The sequence below is a fragment of the Oncorhynchus kisutch genome, linkage group LG8 (genome assembly GCF_002021735.2).
Source record: "Oncorhynchus kisutch isolate 150728-3 linkage group LG8, Okis_V2, whole genome shotgun sequence".
Lineage (NCBI taxonomy): Eukaryota > Metazoa > Chordata > Actinopteri > Salmoniformes > Salmonidae > Oncorhynchus > Oncorhynchus kisutch.
The window spans coordinates 13833119-13855502 of NC_034181.2; the positions used below are offsets into that span (position 1 = coordinate 13833119).

Sequence of the window (22384 nt, forward strand, 5' to 3'; positions counted from 1 at the left end):
GTTTTCTCCACTTCTTCTGTTTTTGACTACAGGGAAGGCCAGCTGTCTCCAGAACAGTGGCAGAGGACGTACGGACGGTGCTCGGGGAACGAGGTCTACCATATCCGCCTCTGTGACAGCAAGTTCTTTGGGGAGTATGATGGGAAGAGTTTCACATATGCCTCCTTCCACGCACACAAGAAGTGAGTAGACTTCCTGCCTTGGCTTGTATAAGACCTTCTTGCTGTTCTCTGACACTCTGCAAACCTTGAGGACAGCAGTCTTAGTGTCCGTTTACCCTGGGACTTGATTGATACATCTGTAAATATGTGGCATATTCTTGGGTTTCGATTAGATAGGCTCCCTGGGTATTTGTCTCTTGGGTCATGGCTTCAAGGTTAATCACTCTCTGTCAAACCAAGGCAAACCGGCATAGCCTGTAGCCAGAAGCCCTTTAGAACCAGAGTTGTGCACCACTGGATTACACTAAGCACAGCATACCAGATGGCTGTTCTTCATCTACCCTCAGGTATGGTGTGTGTCTGATCGGGGTGAAGAGGGAGGACAACAAGAGCATCCTGCTGAACCCTGGTCCTCGCCACATCATGGCTGCCCCAGACACCTGCTACTACATCAACATCACCAAGGAGGAGAACAGCGCCTTCATCTTTAAACAGGAGGAGAAGGACAACAAGGGCCTGCCGGTGGCCGGGCTGTACGATGCCCCCTCCAGGCTGCCTGTACACAGCATCATCGCCAGTATGGGTGAGGAACGAAGGGAAGGGAGGGAGGGATAGCTTAGTAAAGGGGAGCAGGTGAGAGGGAGGAGGGATGGGTGCGCCTCAGTGTTGGGAGGTAATGAACTACATGTAATGTAACAACTAGTAATTTAATTACAGTACATTTTGCACTAGCTTGGTTGTAGTTGATCTAAATTCTAATCTTTGTTGTGTTTTGTTCAGTAATTAATAACTTGTTTTGCCATGTAGTGGTGTAGCTAACTATTTGAAATACACACAACTTTTTGGGGGAATCGGGGCTACCTAATTCTCACTTTTAGGCTAAATCATACATTATGTTGACATCGGACTACAGAGTGATCTGTTCTTGCAATTTGTAGTCTATGACATTTTTTATAATTTTTCTTAAGGGTAGCTTTAGTGTAGCTTAACTTATCCCAGTGTAAAGTAATTGGTAGCTTGGTAAACTATATTTTCAGAGTTGCTTCCCCAACACTGGTGAGCCTAATGCAGAATGAGAGTCGAGTAGGGAGTGATGAAGAATGGCCGAGTCTTATAAAGATCAGGGAGGAAGGGAGGGAGGGAGGGAGTGAGGAGGAATGGCCGAGTCTTATAAAGATCAGGGAGGGAGGGAGTGATGAAGAATGGCCGAGTCTTATAAAGATCAGGGAGGGAGGGAGTGAGGAGGAATGGCCGAGTCTTATAAAGATCAGGGAGGAAGGGAGGGAGGGAGTGATGAAGAATGGCCGAATCTTATAAAGATCAGGGAGGGAGGGAGGGAGGGAGGGAGGGAGGGAGGGAGGGAGGGAGGGAGGGAGGGAGGGAGGGAGGAAGGGAGGGAGTGAGGAGGAATGGTCGAGTCTTATAAAGATCAGGGAGGACGGGAGGGAGGGAGTGAGGAGGAGTGGTCGAGTCTTATAAAGATCAGGGAGGACGGGAGGGAGGGAGTGAGGAGGAGTGGTCGAGTCTTATAAAAGTCAGGGAGGAAGGGAGGGAGGGAGTGAGGAGGAGTGGTCGAGTCTTATAAAAGTCAGGGAGGAAGGGAGGGAGGGAGTGAGGAGGAGTGGTCGAGTCTTATAAAGATCAGGGAGGACGGGAGGGAGGGAGTGAGGAGGAGTGGTCGAGTCTTATAAAAGTCAGGGAGGACGGGAGGGAGGGAGTGAGGAGGAGTGGTCGAGTCTTATAAAGATCAGGGAGGACGGGAGGGAGGGAGTGAGGAGGAGTGGTCGAGTCTTATAAAAGTCAGGGAGGAAGGGAGGGAGGGAGTGAGGAGGAGTGGTCGAGTCTTATAAAAGTCAGGGAGGAAGGGAGGGAGGGAGTGAGGAGGAGTGGTCGAGTCTTATAAAGATCAGGGAGGACGGGAGGGAGGGAGTGAGGAGGAGTGGTCGAGTCTTATAAAAGTCAGGGAGGAAGGGAGGGAGGGAGTGAGGATTTTTATTTATTTTATTTATTTTTTATTTTACCTTTATTTAACCAGGTAGGCTAGTTGAGAACACCTTTATTTAACCAGGTGGGCTAGTTGAGAACACCTTTATTTAACCAGGTAGGCTAGTTGAGAACACCTTTATTTAACCAGGTAGGCCAGTTGAGAACACCTTTATTTAACCAGGTAGGCTAGTTGAGAACACCTTTATTTAACCAGGTAGGCTAGTTGAGAACACCTTTATTTAACCAGGTAGGCTAGTTGAGAACACCTTTATTTAACCAGGTAGGCTAGTTGAGAACACCTTTATTTAACCAGGTAGGCTAGTTGAGAACACCTTTATTTAACCAGGTAGGCTAGTTGAGAACACCTTTATTTAACCAGGTAGGCTAGTTGAGAACACCTTTATTTAACCAGGTAGGCAAGTTGAGAACACCTTTATTTAACCAGGTAGGCAAGTTGAGAACAAGTTCTCATTTACAATTGCGACCTGGCCAAGATAAAGCAAAGCAGTTCGACAGATAAAACGACACAGAGTTACACATGGAGTAAAAACAAACATACAGTCAATAATGCAGTATAAACAAGTCTATATACAATGTGAGCAAATGAGGTGAGAAGGGAGGTAAAGGCAAAAAAGGCCAAGATGGCAAAGTAAATACAATATAGCAAGTAAAATACTGGAATGGTAGTTTTGCAATGGAAGAATGTGCAAAGTAGAAATAAAAAAATAATGGGGTGCAAAGGAGCAAAATAAATAAATAAATTAAAATTAAATACAGTTGGGAAAGAGGTAGTTGTTTGGGCTAAATTATAGGTGGGCTATGTACAGGTGCAGTAATCTGTGAGCTGCTCTGACAGTTGGTGCTTAAAGCTAGTGAGGGAGATAAGTGTTTCCAGTTTCAGAGATTTTTGTAGTTCGTTCCAGTCATTGGCAGCAGAGAACTGGAAGGAGAGGCGGCCAAAGAAAGAATTGGTTTTGGGGGTGACTAGAGAGATATACCTGCTGGAGCGTGTGCTACAGGTGGGAGATGCTATGGTGACCAGCGAGCTGAGATAAGGGGGGACTTTACCTAGCAGGGTCTTGTAGATGACATGGAGCCAGTGGGTTTGGCGACGAGTATGAAGCGAGGGCCAGCCAACGAGAACGTACAGGTCGCAATGGTGGGTAGTATATGGGGCTTTGGTGATAAAACGGATTGCACTGTGATAGACTGCATCCAATTTGTTGAGTAGGGTATTGGAGGCTATTTTGTAAATGACATCGCCAAAGTCGAGGATTGGTAGGATGGTCAGTTTTACAAGGGTATGTTTGGCAGCATGAGTGAAGGATGCTTTGTTGCGAAATAGGAAGCCAATTCTAGATTTAACTTTGGATTGGAGATGTTTGATATGGGTCTGGAAGGAGAGTTTACAATCTAACCAGACACCTAAGTATTTGTAGTTGTCCACGTATTCTAAGTCAGAGCCGTCCAGAGTAGTGATGTTGGACAGGCGGGTAGGTGCAGGCAGCGATCGGTTGAAGAGCATGCATTTAGTTTTACTTGCATTCAAGAGCAATTGGAGGCCACGGAAGGAGAGTTGTATGGCATTGAAGCTTGCCTGGAGGGTTGTTAACACAGTGTCCAGAGAAGGGCCGGAAGTATACAGAATGGTGTCGTCTGCGTAGAGGTGGATCAGGGACTCACCAGCAGCAAGAGCGACCTCATTGATGTATACAGAGAAGAGAGTCGGTCCAAGAATTGAACCCTGTGGCACCCCCATAGAGACTGCCAGAGGTCCGGACAGCAGACCCTCCGATTTGACACACTGAACTCTATCAGAGAAGTAGTTGGTGAACCAGGCGAGGCAATCATTTGAGAAACCAAGGCTGTCGAGTCTGCCGATGAGTATGTGGTGATTGACAAAGTCGAAAGCCTTGGCCAGATCAATGAATACGGCTGCACAGTAATGTTTCTTATCGATGGCGGTTAAGATATCGTTTAGGACCTTGAGCGTGGCTGAGGTGCACCCATGACCAGCTCTGAAACCAGATTGCATAGCAGAGAAGGTATGGTGAGATTCGAAATGGTCGGTAATCTGTTTGTTGACTTGGCTTTCGAAGACCTTAGAAAGGCACGGTAGGATAGATATAGGTCTGTAGCAGTTTGGGTCAAGAGTGTCCCCCCCTTTGAAGAGGGGGATGACCGCAGCTGCTTTCCAATCTTTGGGAATCTCAGATGACACGAAAGAGAGGTTGAACAGGCTAGTAATAGGGGTGGCAACAATTTCGGCAGATAATTTTAGAAAGAAAGGGTCCAGATTGTCTAGCCCGGCTGATTTGTAGGGGTCCAGATTTTGCAGCTCTTTCAGAACATCAGCTGAATGGATTTGGGAGAAGGAGAAATGGGGAAGGCTTGGGCGAGTTGCTGTTGGGGGTGCAGTGCTGTTGTCCGGGGTAGGAGTAGCCAGGTGGAAAGCATGGCCAGCCGTAGAAAAATGCTTATTGAAATTCTCAATTATGGTGGATTTATCAGTGGTGACAGTGTTTCCTATCTTCAGTGCAGTGGGCAGCTGGGAGGAGGTGTTCTTATTCTCCATGGACTTTACAGTGTCCCAGAACTTTTTTGAGTTAGTGTTGCAGGAAGCAAATTTCTGCTTGAAAAAGCTAGCCTTGGCTTTTCTAACTGCCTGTGTATAATGATTTCTAGCTTCCCTGAACAGCTGCATATCACGGGGGCTGTTCGATGCTAATGCAGAACGCCATAGGATGTTTTTGTGTTGGTTAAGGGCAGTCAGGTCTGGGGAGAACCAAGGGCTATATCTGTTCCTGGTTCTAAATTTCTTGAATGGGGCATGTTTATTTAGGATGGTTAGGAAGGCATTTAAAAAAAATATCCAGGCATCCTCTACTGACGGGATGAGATCAATATCCTTCCAGGATACCCCGGCCAGGTCGATTAGAAAGGCCTGCTCGCAGAAGTGTTTCAGGGAGCGTTTTACAGTGATGAGTGGCGGTCGTTTGACCGCTGACCCATTACGGATGCAGGCAATGAGGCAGTGATCGCTGAGATCTTGGTTGAAGACAGCAGAGGTGTATTTAGAGGGGAAGTTGGTTAGGATGATATCTATGAGGGTGCCCGTGTTTAAGGTTTTGGGGAGGTACCTGGTAGGTTCATTGATAATTTGTGTGAGATTGAGGGCATCAAGTTTAGATTGTAGGATGGCTGGGGTGTTAAGCATGTTCCAGTTTAGGTCGCCTAGCAGCACGAACTCTGAAGATAGATGGGGGGCAATCAGTTCACATATGGTGTCCAGAGCACAGCTGGGGGCAGAGGGTGGTCTATAGCAGGCGGCAACGGTGAGAGACTTGTTTTTAGAGAGGTGGATTTTTAAAAGTAGAAGTTCAAATTGTTTGGGTACAGACCTGGATAGTAGGACAGAACTCTGCAGGCTATCTTTGCAGTAGATTGCAACACCGCCCCCTTTGGCAGTTCTATCTTGTCTGAAAATGTTGTAGTTTGGAATTAAAATGTCTGAGTTTTTGGTGGTCTTCCTAAGCCAGGATTCAGACACAGCTAGAACATCCGGGTTGGCAGAGTGTGCTAAAGCAGTGAATAGAACAAACTTAGGGAGGAGGCTTCTAATGTTAACAAGCATGATGAATGGCAGAGTCTTATAAAAGGGAGGGAGGAAGGGAGGGAGGGAGTGAGGAGGAGTGGTCGAGTCTTATAAAAGTCAGGGAGGAAGGGAGGGAGGGAGGGAGTGAGGAGGAATGGCCGAGTCTTATAAAGATCAGGGAGGAAGGGAGGGAGGGAGTGAGGAGGAATGGCCGAGTCTTATAAAGATCAGGGAGGAAGGGAGGGAGGGAGTGAGGAGGAATGGCCGAGTCTTATAAAGATCAGGGAGGAAGGGAGGGAGTGAGGAGGAATGGCCGAGTCTTATAAAGATCAGGGAGGAAGGGAGGGAGTGAGGAGGAATGGCCGAGTCTTATAAAGATCAGGAAGGGAGGGAGGGAGTGAGGAGGAATGGCCGAGTCTTATAAAGATCAGGGAGGAAGGGAGGGAGTGAGGAGGAATGGCCGAGTCTTATAAAGATCAGGGAGGAAGGGAGGGAGGGAGTGAGGAGGAATGGCCGAGTCTTATAAAGATCAGGGAGGAAGGGAGGGAGGGAGTGAGGAGGAATGGCCGAGTCTTATAAAGATCAGGGAGGAAGGGAGGGAGGGAGTGAGGAGGAATGGCTGAGTCTTATAAAGATCAGGGAGGAAGGGAGGGAGTGAGGAGGAATGGCCGAGTCTTATAAAGATCAGGGAGGACGGGAGGGAGGGAGTGAGGAGGAGTGGTCGAGTCTTATAAAAGTCAGGGAGGAAGGGAGGGAGGGAGGAGGAATGGCAGAGTCTTATAAAAGGGAGGGAGGAAGGGAGTGAGGGAGGGAGTGAGGAGGAGTGGTCGAGTCTTATAAAAGTCAGGGAGGAGGGAGGGAGGGAGGGAGTGAGGAGGAATGGCTGAGTCTTATAAAGATCAGGGAGGAAGGGAGGGAGGGAGGGAGTGAGGAGGAATGGCCGAGTCTTATAAAGATCAGGGAGGAAGGGAGGGAGTGAGGAGGAATGGCCGAGTCTTATAAAGATCAGGGAGGAAGGGAGGGAGGGAGTGAGGAGGAATGGCCGAGTCTTATAAAGATCAGGGAGGAAGGGAGGGAGTGAGGAGGAATGGCCGAGTCTTATAAAGATCAGGGAGGAAGGGAGGGAGGGAGTGAGGAGGAATGGCCGAGTCTTATAAAGATCAGGGAGGAAGGGAGGGAGGGAGTGAGGAGGAATGGCCGAGTCTTATAAAGATCAGGGAGGAAGGGAGGGAGGGAGTGAGGAGGAATGGCCGAGTCTTATAAAGATCAGGGAGGAAGGGAGGGAGTGAGGAGGAATGGCCGAGTCTTATAAAGATCAGGGAGGAAGGGAGGGAGTGAGGAGGAATGGCCGAGTCTTATAAAGATCAGGGAGGAAGGGAGGGAGTGAGGAGGAATGGCCGAGTCTTATAAAGATCAGGGAGGAAGGGAGGGAGTGAGGAGGAATGGCCGAGTCTTATAAAGATCAGGGAGGACGGGAGGGAGGGAGTGAGGAGGAGTGGTCGAGTCTTATAAAAGTCAGGGAGGAAGGGAGGGAGGGAGGAGGAATGGCAGAGTCTTATAAAAGGGAGGGAGGAAGGGAGGGGAGGGAGGGAGTGAGGAGGAGTGGTCGAGTCTTATAAAAGTCAGGGAGTAAGGGAGGGAGGGAGGGAGTGAGGAGGAATGGCCGAGTCTTATAAAGATCAGGGAGGAAGGGACGGAGGGAGGGAGTGAGGAGGAATGGCCGAGTCTTATAAAGATCAGGGAGGAAGGGAGGGAGTGAGGAGGAATGGCCGAGTCTTATAAAGATCAGGGAGGAAGGGAGGGAGGGAGTGAGGAGGAATGGCCGAGTCTTATAAAGATCAGGGAGGAAGGGAGGGAGTGAGGAGGAATGGCAGAGTCTTATAAAGATCAGGGAGGAAGGGAGGGAGGGAGTGAGGAGGAATGGCCGAGTCTTATAAAGATCAGGGAGGAAGGGAGGGAGGGAGTGAGGAGGAATGGCCGAGTCTTATAAAGATCAGGGAGGAAGGGAGGGAGGGAGTGAGGAGGAATGGCCGAGTCTTATAAAGATCAGGGAGGAAGGGAGGGAGGGAGTGAGGAGGAATGGCCGAGTCTTATAAAGATCAGGGAGGAAGGGAGGGAGGGAGTGAGGAGGAATGGCCGAGTCTTATAAAGATCAGGGAGGAAGGGAGGGAGGGAGGGAGGGAGGGAGGGAGGGAGGGAGGGAGGGAGGGAGGGATGTCAGAGTCTTATAAAGATCAGGGAGGAAGGGAGGGAGGGAGGGGGGAGGAATGGCCGAGTCTTATAAAAGGGAGGGAGGAAGGGTTGGCAGAGTCTTGGAGGGAGGGAGGGAGGGAGGGAGGGAGGGAGGGAGGGAGGGAGGGAGGGAGGGAGGGAGGGAGGGAGGGAGGGAGGGATGTCAGAGTCTTATAAAGATCAGACGGAGGGAGGGAAAATCAGAGGAGTGAGCCTAGTGTTGCAAGGGCGTGAGAGAATGGGGGCGAGGAGCGATTCTTCACTTGTGACTGCTATATATTTGCTAACTTTCACAGTGCAATGCGACCTTTCGCAGTGCAACTCTACCTTTCACAGTGCAATACTTCCTTTCACAGTGCAACGCTACCTTTCACAGTGCAACGCTACCTTTCACAGTACAACGCTACCTTTCACAGTGCAACGCTACCTTTCACAGTACAATGCTACCTTTCACAGTGCAATGCTACCTTTCACAGTGCAATGCTACCTTTCACAGTGCAACGCTACCTTTCACAGTACAATGCTACCTTTCACAGTGCAATGCTACCTTTCACAGTGCAATGCTACCTTTCACAGTGCAATGCTACCTTTCACAGTGCAATGTTGCCATTGTCATGTTGGTGGTGATGGTTGTTTTGTATGCTTGTGACTTCATGCATGTGTTCTCGTCTGACTCTATTGTTTTTTTTCCTTTTCTGGGTTGACTTGGTTTCTGTTGTTGTTGTTGTTTTTGTTGTTGTTGTTTTGCTACGACGTGTTAAAGTTGATCAGGCCACTTCGTATGGTAAGTTTGTGCATGTTGCTACTATTGAATTGTCCTGTTATAAGGCAACACCGTAGTGTAGTTGGAGAAGGATTTCTGTCAACACAGTTATTCTGTTGTTTTGGTATAGGTTGATGTTTTCCGTAAATGTGTTGCAGTGGAGACTGCTGAGGGGAGGACGGCTCATAGTAATGGCTGGAACGGAGCCAATGGAATGGCATCAAACCATGTGTTTGCTGTATTTGATGCCATTCCAGCTATTCCGCTCCAGACATTATCACAACCCCGTCCTCCCCAATTAAGGTGCCACCAACCTCCTGTAATTTTCTGTTAATCAGTTCTTTGCGGGGTTTTTGCACATAGTTTTGCATCGTTTTAGTTCTGTTTATCAAAAAATGTACTTGTACTTGCGTTGGATGCTGCTACTTCCCATTACAACAAGATTAAGATATGCCCGATGTTTAACCTTTCAGAAATGAGATACAAGGTAGACACATCTAAATGGATTGAAAGCTTTAGAATATGTCATTTATCACGAGGACAAAAACCTCATGGACATTCATTCAGTTGACACAATCTATTAAAAACATGTTGTATTCAACTGCTCTTTGTCCTGGTACTGTATAGTACAGTCTTATATGGATACATGAACTTTTTGTTCAACTAGATGGGGGGTAGATCGTATAGTGTTGAATAGATAACATTGAGGACATTCGTCTGTAAAGTCTAATCAAATTCAGTGCATCGAGGACACATGAGTTTGATGGATGAGTGTGCTGCTTTGGGCAAGGACAAAAGACTAAGTGACTTCACTAATTCAACCAGAAGCAATGACAGTGCAGTTAGCACGTCAGCTGTGCTGGTTCATTTCACACGAAAAGATGATTAGATAATGAATCATGCAAGGCAAGGCAAGGCAACATAAAATGTGCTTACACTGCACTATAGAGTATAGAGTATTCATAGGAAATCATAGTATATCAACTTAAGGTTTCTGTAAACAATTACAACAACTTCTCTTTCTATCTATCAGTGGTGCCCAATCTCATCACACTACCACCCCATTGTACCGACCAACTATCTTACCAACCATTCAACCACCTCTTTCAGGGACGGTCGCCATGGACCTCCAGAACCCGACGGACCCCCCAGAGGACAGCAGCAAGCTGACCCTGCCCACAGAGAACGGGTCTGGAAGCAGACGGCCCAGCATCGCCCCCGTCTTGGAGATCGCTGACTCCTCCTCCATCCTGCCCTGCGACCTGCTCAGTGACCAATCAGAGGACGAGACCAACCAATCAGATGAAGAGAGCTCGTCGGTGTCCGAGTGAGTGTCCAATCAGAGATGTCGAGGAGGGCAAAGGGAAGTTGTAAGGGCTGTGTTTCTGAAATGGTGTATCAGCCCTCACTGGTTTCAACGCTACAGGCCATGGCTTATGGCTGGGCTGTAGCTAGAATGATTGTTTTCATTATTAACTGACAATCAATATGATAATGTCTAGTCGGCTTTTATAACGTCTGTTCAGCTCAATGTTGAGTCACACAGCTACTCTATCCATTCCATCACCAAAGGAAAGAGAAGATGTGTGGGGGGGTTAGAGTGGATCCTTTCTTTCTTTCTTTTCTTATTTTCTCTCTCTCACTCTATTTCTTTCTCCCTTTCAATGCATACCATTGAAGCCCTTAGACAACAGTTACATAAGTAATACACTGTGGTTTGGCAGACTGCTGCCTGGAAGAGAGAGAGAGAGAGAGAATTTTATATTGTGTTCTGGTCATGAGCCATACAGTCCCCACAGTGCCCCTGTGTGGTCATGATAAACAAGCCTTTGAGAAAAGGCTATACACTCGGTCTCGATACTGAATGTAACAATCCATCAATCTTTTGTGTTAACCTTCAACATGTGTGCAATACTTTACACTGACAAATAGCTGTGTCAATGACACAATGACAAATAGATGGTGTCAATGATTGACATTGAAACATTATTCAATAGATTGCCTTGTCGCTAAAGTTTTTGGTTCATTGCCTCTTCTAAAGTCTCTCTGACTGGTGTGTATTTGTTGTTCATTTTAACTTTTCACCTCAGTTTTGTGAAAGGATATCCTCCCAACTCGCCCTACATTGGCAGCTCTCCAACCCTGTGCCATCTCTTACCCCAGAAAGCCTCGTTCTGCTGCCTTCGTCTGGACAAGGTGAGTAGAGACAAGGATGTAATGAAGTCTATAGTTGACAAACAAACTTGGTTTTGTTCTCTCATGTAGTAATTATTAAGCCACACAGTCTTGTTCCAAAGACAGCAAACAATGTATTATATCTTATTGTGTTGAGCTGTGTTGGTTGCACCAGGTCTTTACAATTGTATTGTACATTAGCTTGTAAACTGGACTGTATGAATAGAAAGTGTACATATCTTTGAATAATAGAATACAGCAGACAAACCTAACTGTTTAGTGTTGTCACAATAGTTCATGGAATATCATATGTTTATGGACAGAAAACTTGCCTTAGACTTCACTCAGTAACACTGACAAACATTTAAATCATTATAACAAACCTGAAACATAATGACCTTTTACTTAACTTTCCATGACATCCAGGGTTGCAGGCACAACAGTTTTGAGGATGCCAAGGCCTATGGTTTTAAGAACAAGCTGATCATAGTATCTGCAGAGATGGCAGGGAACGGCCTCTATAACTTCATCGTCCCTCTGCGGGCCTACTACCGCCCCAGGAAAGAGCTCAACCCTATTGTCCTGCTATTAGACTACCCGTAAGTAGTTTCACGCACCGGACTGCACTGGGCGCAATAGCTTGAGGGTGAGATTACCCCATAAGCAACCACATGACTGGTCTGTGCCTCTTTATAATGGTTTTAGATAACATATCATGTATCCACCTGTGTGTAATGCATTTAAACAGACTAAATGCATAATAACACCTATGTTTTCATAATGCATTACACTTGCTGATTAAGACTTGAAAAGGTATATGACGTGGTATATGATGTGGTATATGACGTGGTATATGATGTGGTATATGACGTGGTATATGATGTGGTATATGACTTGGTATATGACTTGGTATATGCCGTGGTATATGATGTGGTATATTATGTGGTATAGGATGTGGTATATGATGTGGTATATGACGTGGTATATGATGTGGTATATGACTTGGTATATGACTTGGTATATGACGTGGTATATGATGTGGTATATTATGTGGTATAGGATGTGGTATATGACTTGGTATATGACGTGGTATATGATGTGGTATATGAAGTGGTGTATGAAGTGGTATAGGCCTTGGTATAGGCCTTGGTATAGGACTTGGTATATGATGTGCTATATGATGTGGTATTGGAATTGGTATAGGACTTGGTATATGATGTGGTTTATGACTTGGTATATGACGTGGTGTATGAAGTGGTATAGGACTTGGTATAGGCCTTGGTATAGGTTGTGGTATAGGACTTGGTATAGGCCTTGGTATAGGACTTGGTATATGATGTGGGATAGGACTTGGTATATGATGTGGTATATGACTTGGTATATGATGTGGTATAGGGCTTGGTATAGGACTTGGTATTGGACTTGGTATAGGACTTGGTTTATGATGTGGTATAGGTCTTGGTATATGATGTGGGATAGGACTTGGTATATGATGTGGTATAGGACTTGGTATATGATGTGGTATAGGTCTTGGTATATGATGTGGGATAGGACTTGGTATATGATGTGGGATAGGACTTGGTATATGATGTGGTATAGGTCTTGGTATATGATGTGGTATAGGATGTGGTATAGGACTTGGTATAGGATGTGGTATATGATGTGGTATAGGACTTGGTATATGATGTGGTATAGGACTTGGTATATGATGTGGTATATGATGTGGTATATGATGTGGGATAGGACTTGGTATAGGATGTGGTATATGACTTGGTATAGGATGTGGTATATGATGTGGTATAGGCCTTGGTATAGGATGTGGTATAGGGCTTGGTATAGGACTTGGTATTGGACTTGGTATAGGACTTGGTTTATGATGTGGTATAGGTCTTGGTATATGATGTGGGATAGGACTTGGTATATGATGTGGGATAGGACATGGTATATGATGTGGTATAGGTCTTGGTATATGATGTGGTATAGGATGTGGTATAGGACTTGGTATAGGATGTGGTATATGATGTGGTATAGGACTTGGTATATGATGTGGTATAGGTCTTGGTATATGATGTGGTATATGATGTGGGATAGGACTTGGTATATGATGTGGTATATGACTTGGTATAGGATGTGGTATATGATGTGGTATAGGCCTTGGTATAGAATGTGGTATATGATGTGGTATAGGACATGGTATAGGATGTGGTATATGATGTGGTATATGATGTGGTATAGGACTTGGTATAGGACTTGGTATAGGATGTGGTATATGATGTGGTATAGGGCTTGGTATAGACTGTGGTATATGATGTGGTATAGGACTTGGTATATGACTTGGTATATGATGTGGTATATGATGTGGTATAGGAATTGGTATAGGATGTGGTATAGGACTTGGTATATGATGTGGTATAGGGCTTGGTATAATAATGGGTATAGAATGTGGTAGAGGACTTGGTATATGACTTGGTATATTCATTGTTATAGGACTTGGTATAGGACTTAAATGCATTACACTCAGATGGTTATTGTAATATAAAGTTTTGCCAATATTTAATGTTGGGCTGCATGAAATCTAGTGACATTAAGTAATTGTAGAGCGAGTAAGGTGATTATACAGCTGCAGCCTGAAGTTAACTTAACTGCTGCAGGATGAGAAATCATTTCTTCATTATTCATATTGCTGGCTGTGCCTCTCTGTTGGATAAATGGAGCTCTGGGAAGCTTCAGGGGTGTGTGTTTGTGTGATGTTTTTGCCTATAATAATTCAGTGTGGATTTCATTACAGTAACTTCAGAGGACTCTCCAGGGAAGTTTGTGTAGCTAAACAGAAAGCCATGGAGCTCTGTAATCCCATATAGTCTGGGGCAGAGACTAACATTTCACACTGGCGGCGTATCTATCCTAGTCCCACTATACAGTTATCTACTTCCTGAGGAGTTACCATGGCAACAGGCTATATTGCATATCTGGAGGAGTTATCAGGAAGCAGTATTTTGTCGTAGAATCAAAAAACAGAATAAATATTTGCTGCATATGTACAGTATTTTAGGACATTATGTAGTTAGATTTTTTTTAAAGGAAAATTGTACTTTATGTGTGGTTGCAGTTGTCTATGTCCTGCCCCTTGTCATGGAATTATTCTAATCAAAAGAGAGAGACTTAGATTTCTTCAAAACAACGCAACTTAATAATTTAATTAATACACTAACGGAGTTGGTCGGTAACCACCCTTAAGGTAATCACTGAGAACTCTAAGAGCAGAACTAAGCCACAGCATTTCATAGTTAAGACATATTCTCCTGAATATGTGACAAACAACAGATTTGTGAAATTATACAAAGGTACATTGTGGTATCATGCAACATTTACATTGCACAAGGTTTCTGTCTCTAAGTCATTTAACTACTTTGTTAAACAAACATACTAATGCAACATAGGACACCAGGTCCTTCCCTTAATTCATGAAGTCCAGTATTCATCTGCCACGTGGGAGAAATAAACTGGAGGGAGGTTCTGCCTGGCACCGGCAGTCAGGCACACAGACACTAATCATGGATTGGAATGCAGTCTTTAGGTTTTATCACCTAGGCATCTTAAATCAGCTGTCAGCGTTAAACCTCAGAGACTCATTTCAGAAGAACAGACATTGTGAAAATACTAATATGAATACATTCTAATATAAAAGTAATGTGATTAACATAATGATGTAATTCTACTACACCCTATTGATATAGTGTTGTGATTCCTGCAGGCCTGACAACCACTTCCTGGAAGCCATCTGCTGTTTCCCAATGGTCTACTTCATGGCCGGAACTATAGATAAGTAGGTGTTCATTACTCTTTCATTACTGGAACGCCTCACTTCACAGACTTCCAATGACCCTGGTCAATTCCAATGACATCCCAATGACATTATGCAGTGCCCCCCTCATTTACACATGAATTAGCTATACAGTGCATTTGGAAAGTATACGTTACAGCCTTATTCTGAAATTGATGAAGTTGTTGTTTTTCCGAATCAATCTACACACAATATCCCCTAAGGACAAAGCAAAAACACAAATTGTTGCAAATGTATTCAAAATAAAACATTTAAAATATCATATATATATTAGTATTCAGACCCTTTACTCAGTACTTTGTTGAAGCACCTTTGGCAGTGATTACAGCCTCGAGTCTTCTTTGGTATGATGCTACAAGCTTGGCACACCAGTATTTAGGGAGTTTCTCCCATTCTTCTCTGCAGATCCTCTCAAATTCTGTCAGGTTGGATGGGGAGCATCGCTGTACAGCTATTTTCAGGTCTCACCAGAGATGTTCGATCGGGTTCAGGTCCGGGCTCTGGCAGAGCCACTCAAGGACATTAAGAGACTTGTCCCAAAGCCACTCCTGCGTTGTCTTGGCTGTGTCCATCTCAAGGATGATCAATGGAAACAGGATGTCCAAAACCTTTTTTCGCTTTCTATTTATGTTAAATAGTTTCAATTCATCCATTTTAGAATAAGGCTGTAACTTAACAAAATGTGGAAAAAGTCAAGGGGTCTGTATACTTTCAGAATGCACTGTATATTATGTCTCATATCATTACTATCCAGGGGATTTGCAATTAACGAGTGTCATTAATGACATATTATAGGTCAGGTAAAAGTCATGAATGTCATAATATGATATATTGTCTTTGTGGCAGCTTGTCACGATGTGTTGTGTTATGATGGGTTCTCTTTGTGGCAGCCTGGACAATCTTCTGCAGTGTGGCATCATCTATGCTGATAACCTGGTGGTGGTGGACAAGGAGAGCACCATGAGTGCTGAGGAGGACTATATGGCAGACGCCAAAACCATAGTCAACGTACAGACCATGTTCAGGTATGCTGTGAGATGCCTGCTTCTATGTTTAATGATATACAGTAAATGTGCTGCACACAGATTGGTTGCAGGTCTTCATTTCAAGTAACCTATTACGGCACAGTGTGGACTACTTGCAGTATAGTAAATCATTATAAATACTCTGTCTTTAAAATTCAAGAGAGAAAATCATTTTTCAAGCATGGAACTGACATAAAACAATGAAATACACTCTGGAAATTCAAAGTAATTTGAAATTCAGATGAAAGTATCAGATGAAAGTGTTAGATGAAAGTCAAATTAAAGTGTTAGATGAGAGTCAGATGGAAGTGTCAGATGGAAGTGTCAGATGAAAGTCTCAGATGAAAGTCAGATGACAGTCAGATGAAAGTGTTAGATGAGAGTCAGATGGAAGTGTCAGATGAAGGTGTTAGATGACAGTCAGATGAAAGTGTTAGATGATGTTGTTGTTTTTCATGAAAGTAAAATGAATAAACCATTGGGTGAAACTGTATTAAACAGCATCTATCAGAGGATCTAACAGGATAGAAACGTTTCATTCAACATCCCAAAACTGAAACCATGCATCACTGCTAGATTGGTACTTACCCATGAGCCCAAAGCATTGAATCTCTTTGACTCCTTCCTTCCTTCCTACTCTCAATTCAAGGGGCTTTATTGGCATGGGAAACATGTGTTAACATTGCCAACGCAAGTGCGGTAGATAATATACAAAAGTGAAATAAACAATAAAAATTAACAGTAAACATTACACATACAGAAGTTTCAAAACAATAAAGACATTACAAATGTCATATTATGTACCGTAATTGCTGGACTATTAAGCGCACCTGAATATAAACCGCACCCACTGAATTATAAAAAAATATGTATTTTGTATAAGCCGCACATGTCTATAAGCCGCAGGTGCCTACCGGTACATTGAAACAAATGAACTTTACACAGCCTTTAAACGAAACACGGCTTATAACAAAAATTAAACAGTGGCCTACCAAAAAAGTCATTGGTCACTATCTTCCTCCTCCTGTGCACTGAAACCACTGAAGCCATCTCCTTCGGTGTCGGAGTTGAATAGCCTCAGAATTGCTTCATCCGATGTTGGATCGTTTTCATTGTCGCTCTCGTCACTTTCATCCGGAGGCAAATACCCCGCTGAGCTCATGCTGCCCTCTTCAACACGCAGCAGTCCAGCCTTTCGAAACCCGTTGATGATAGTGGATTTTTTGACAATGCTCCACGCTGTCAGGACCCACTGGCAGACTTGACCATAAGTTGCTCTTCGCATGCGGCCCGTTTTAGTGAAGGATTTCTCCCCACTAGTCATCCAAGCCTCCAAGCTGTTGTTGTCTTTTTGCACTGAGTCAGTTCCTCACTCTGCTGTTTCCAACGTCTTATCATCGACTCATTAAGGCCAAGCTCCCATGCAGCAGCTCTATTTCCTTTTCCAACAGCCAGATCGATCGCCTTCAACTTGAAAGCTGCATCATATGCATTTCTCCGTGTCTTTGCCATGATGAGGGTGACAAAATTACTACCGTAATCAGATTCACGCTCGATTTACGTCACATTATGTGACGGTGCTCAGTTTTTTGGCGGCATGAATCTTGTGAAAGCGGGAAAAATCCATAAATTTGCCGCGTCATTGTATAAAACGCGAGGTTCAAAGCTTGAGAATAAAGTAGCGGCTTATAGTCCGGATATTACGGTATATATACAGTGTTGTAACAATGTATAAATGGTTAAAGTACACAAGGGAAAATAAATAAGCATAAATATGGGTTGTATTTACAATGGTGTTTGTTCTTCACTGGTTGCCCTTTTCTTGTCGCAACAGGTCACAAATCTTGCTGATGTGATGGCACACTGGAATTTCACCCAGTAGATATGGGAGTTTATCAAAATTGGGTTTGTTTTCAAATTCTTTGTGGATCTGTGTAATCTGAGGGAAATATGTGTCTCTAATATGGTCATACATTTGGCAGGAGGTTAGGAAGTGCAGCTCAGTTTCCACCTCATTTTGTGGGCAGTGTGCACATAGCCTGTCTCCTCTTAAGAGCCATGTCTGCCTACGGCGACCTTTCTCAATAGCAAGGCTATGCTCACTGAGTGAAACTTGAAACTTCTGTATGTGTAATGTCAAAGCTTTCCTTAAGTTTGGGTCAGTCACAGTGGTCAGGTATTCTGCCACTGTGTACTCTCTGTTTAGGGCCAAATAGCATTCTAGTTTGCTCTGTTTTTTTGTTAATTCTTTCCAATGTGTCAAGTAATTATCTTTTTGTTTTCTCATGATTTGCTTGGGTCTAATTGTGCTGCTGTCCTGGGGCTCTGTGGGGTGTGTTTGTGTTTGTGAACAGAGCCCCAGGACCAGCTTGCTTAGGGGACTCTTCTCCAGGTTCATCTCTCTGTAGGTGATGGCTTTGTTATGGAAGGTTTGGGAATCGCTTCATTTTAGGTGGTTGTAGAATTTAACGGCTCTTTTCTGGATTTTGATAATTAGTGGGTATCGGCCTAATTCTGCTCTGCGTGCATTATTTGGTGTTCTACGTTGTACACAGAGGATATTTTTGCAGAATTCTGCATTCAGTCTCAATTTGGTGTTTGTCCCATTTTGTGAAATCTTGGTTGGTGAGCGGACCCCAGACCTCACAACCATAAAGGGCAATGGGCTCTATGACTGATTCAAGTATTTTTAGCCAGATCCTAATTGGTATGTTGAATTTTATGTTCCTTTTGATGGCATAGAATGCCCTTGCCTTGTCTCTCAGATCGTTCACAGCTTTGTGGAAGTTACCTGTGGCGCTGATGTTTAGGCCAAGGTTTGTATAGTTTTTTGTGTGCTCTAGGGCAATGGGGTCTAGGTGGAATTTGTATTTGTGGTCCTGGCGACTGGACCTTTTTTGGAACACCATTATTTTGGTCTTACTGAGATTTACTGTCAGGGCCCAGGTCTGGCAGAATCTGTGCAGAATATCTAGGTGCTGCTGTAGGCCCTCCTTGGTTGGTGACAGAAGCACCAGATCATAAGCAAACAGTAGACATTTGACTGCAGATTCTAGTAGGGTGAGACCAGGTGCTGCAGACCTTTCTAGTGCCCGCGCCAATTCGTTGATATATATGTTGAAGAGGGTGAGGCTTAAGCTGCATCCCTGTCTCACCCCACGACCCTGTGTGAAGAAATGTGTGTGTTGTTTGCCTATTTTAACCGCACACTTGTTGTTTGTGTACATGGATTTTATAATGTCATATGTTTTACCCCCAACACCACTTTCCATCAATTTGTATAGCAGACCCTCATGCCAAATTGAGTCAAAGGCTTTTTTGAAATCAACAAAGCATGAGAAGACTTTGTCTTTGTTTTGGTTTGTTTGGTTGTCAATTAGGGTGTGCAGGGTAAATACATGGTCTGTTGTATGGCAATTTAACATTTGCTCAGTACATTGTTTTCATTGAGGAAATGTACAAGTCTGCTGTTAATGATAATGCAGAGGATTTTCCCAAGGTTACTGTTGACGCATATTCCACGGTAGTTATTGGGGTTAAATTTGTCTCCACTTTTGTGGATTGGGGTGATCAGTCCTTGGTTCCAAATATTGGGGAAGATGCCAGAGATAAGGATGATGTTAAAGAGTTTTAGTATAGCCAATTGGAATTTGTTGTCTGTATATTTGATAATTTCATTAAGGATACCATCAACACCACATGCCTTTTTGGGTTGGAGGGTTTTTATTTTGTCCTGTAGCTCATTCAAGGTAATTGGATAATCCAGTGGGTTCTGGTAGTCTTTAATAGTTGGTTCTGAGGTTTGTATTTGGTCCTGTATATGTTTTTGCTCTTTATTCTTTGCTTTAGAGCCAAAAAGATTGGAGAAGTGGTTTACCCAAACATCTCCGTTTTGGATAGATAACTGTTCGTGTTGTTGTTTGTTAAGTGTTTTCCAATTTTCCCAGAAGTGTTTAGAGTCTATGGATTCTTCAATTACATTGAGCTGATTTCTGACGTGCTGTTCCTTCTTTTTCCGTAGTGTATTTCTGTATTGTTTTAGTGATTCACCATAGTGAAGGCGTAGACTCAGGTTTTCCGCGTCTCTATGTTTTTGGTTGGACAGGTTTCTCAATTGCTTTTTAAATCTTCATCAAAACATTTGTCATTGTTGTTCATTTTCTTCAGTTTTCTATTTGAGATTTTTAGATTTGATAGGGAAGCTGAGAGGTCAAATATACTGTTAAGATTTTCTACTGCCAAGTTTACACCTTCACTATTATAGTGGAACGTTTTACCCAGGAAATTGTCTAAAAGGGATTGAATTTATTGTTGCCTAATTGTTTTTTGGTAGGTTTCCAAACTGCATTCCTTCCATCTATAGCATTTCTTAATGTTACTCAGTTCCTTTGGCTTTGATGCCTCATGATTGAGATTTGCTCTGTTCAACTTGACTGTGATTTTGCTGTGGTCTGATAAGGGTGTCAGTGGGCTGACTGTGAACGCTCTGAGAGACTCTGGGTTGAGGTCAGTGATAAAGTAGTCTACAGTACTACTGCCAAGAGATGAGCTATAGGTGTACCTACCATAGGAGTCCCCTCGAAGCCTACCATTGACTATGTACATACACAGCGTGCGACATAGCTGCAGGAGTTGTGACCCATTTTTGTTGGTTATGTTGTCATAGTTGTGCCTCGGGGGGCATATGGGGAGGGAATGCTGTCACCTCCAGGCAGGTGTTTGTCCCTTTGTGTGCTGAGGGTGTCAGGTTCTTGTCCGGTTCTGGCATTTAGGTCACCACAGACTAGTACATGTCCCTGGGCCTGGAAATGATTGATTTCCCCCTCCAGGATGGAGAAGCTGTCTTCATTAAAGTATGGGGATTATAGTGGGGGGATTTAGGTAGCACACAGGAGGAAATTTTTCTCTGTTAATTAAGATAATTTCCTTTTGAATTTCTCTCTCTCTCTTCTCTTCCACCACCCTCTCCCTCTATCTACCCATCTATCCCTCTAGGCTGTTCCCCAGTCTTAGTATCATCACTGAGCTGACCCACCCCTCCAACATGAGATTTATGCAGTTCAGAGCTAAGGACTGCTATTCTCTGGCTCTCTCCAAACTAGAGAAGGTGAGTTCAGCGTGGGGGCATGTAACTCCTCCATCTTTAGATCTGAGGCTTCAGCCCTCATTACTGACTCTCTGTCTGTGTGGATGTCATGTGGGAGGTGAACTCTGTTACACAGACTCAGACATGAAGATATAAAGCTCTGGACTGGGTTAACAAGCCAGCTGATGACATTTCATGTGCTCTCTCTCCCTTCCCTCTTTCTCTCATTCTCTATCTCCTCCCTCTCCCCTCCCTCTCCCCTATCTGCTCTATCCTCCCTCTCCCCTCCTTCTCCCCTATCTGCTCTATCCTCCCATTCTCTCTCTCTTCTCCCTCCCTTTCTCTCTCCTTCCCTCCAACTCTCTCTGCTCTCTCCTCCCTCTCCCCCTTATAGATAGAGCGTGATAAGGGTTCCAACCTGGCCTTCATGTTCCGTCTGCCGTTCGCTGCAGGCAGAGTGTTCAGTATCAGTATGCTGGATACGCTGCTCTACCAGGTGGGTATTAGGGGTTATATCCCAAATAGCAACCTTTTCCATATGTAGTGCATTACGTTTGACCAGGGCCATAGGGACTGAAGACATTTCTGAATATTTAGGGAATAGGATACCATTTGGGACTTAGCTAGGGAGTTTGTCCGCGGTGTATCACCTTGTCTCAGCCAGCAGAGTGTAAATGGACTGTTTGATCAGCTTAGTCTCTCCCGTAGGCACAGATCTATGATCAGCTTAGTCTCTCCCGTAGGCACAGATCTATGATCAGCTTAGTCTCTCCCGTAGGCACAGATCTATGATCAGCTTAGTCTCTCCCGTAGGCACAGATCTATGATCAGCTTAGTCTCTCCCGTAGGCACAGATCTATGATCAGCTTAGTCTCTCCTGTAGGCACAGATCTCTGATCAGCTTAGTCTCTCCCGTAGGCAGAGATCTATTATCAGCTTAGTCTCTCCCGTAGGCACAGATCTATGATCAGCTTCGTCTCTCCCGTAGGCACAGATCTATGATCAGCTTAGTCTCTCCCGTAGGCACAGATCTGTCATCAGCTTAGTCTCTCCCGTAGGCACAGATCTATGATCAGCTTAGTCTCTCCCGTAGGCACAGATCTATGCTCAGATTAGTCTCTCCCGTAGGCACAGATGTATGATCAGCTTAGTCTCTCCCGTAGGCACAGATCTATGCTCAGATTAGTCTCTCCCGTAGGCACAGATGTATGATCAACTTAGTCTCTCCCGTAGGCATATATCTATGATCAGCTTAGTCTCTCCCTTAGGCACAGATCTATGATCAGCTTAGTCTCTCCCTTAAGCACAGATCTATGATCAGCTTACCTTCTCTAAATCTGAACTATTAGGTGGAGAACCTCAAAACTGATCTTAGATCAGTGTCTCAAGGCAATACTAATCAGAAAAATAGAGAGAGAGAGACCTACCGTATGTTTAAGTGTGATCATGTGATCATTCAGTAGTTTCTTACCCCTACTCTATAATGTTTCCTCTGGGCCTAGAAATTAGTATTTTCA

The 22384-nt window shown here is 44.2% G+C and overlaps 1 protein-coding gene across 11 annotated transcripts in view; it reads left to right on the forward strand.

The window, feature by feature from the left end:
- LOC109894950 (potassium channel subfamily T member 1) overlaps positions 1-22384 on the forward strand; it is a 143356-nt gene that overhangs the window by 106724 nt on the left and 14248 nt on the right. For all 11 annotated transcript variants that reach the window (XM_031829693.1, XM_031829700.1, XM_031829701.1 and 8 more), the window contains 9 exons: positions 33-182; positions 509-744; positions 9848-10064; positions 10828-10933; positions 11339-11511; positions 14667-14738; positions 15647-15781; positions 20777-20888; positions 21262-21363. In XM_031829693.1, coding sequence (XP_031685553.1) covers positions 33-182; positions 509-744; positions 9848-10064; positions 10828-10933; positions 11339-11511; positions 14667-14738; positions 15647-15781; positions 20777-20888; positions 21262-21363 — 1303 coding nt within the window. The remainder of the gene's footprint in view (positions 1-32; positions 183-508; positions 745-9847; positions 10065-10827; positions 10934-11338; positions 11512-14666; positions 14739-15646; positions 15782-20776; positions 20889-21261; positions 21364-22384) is intronic.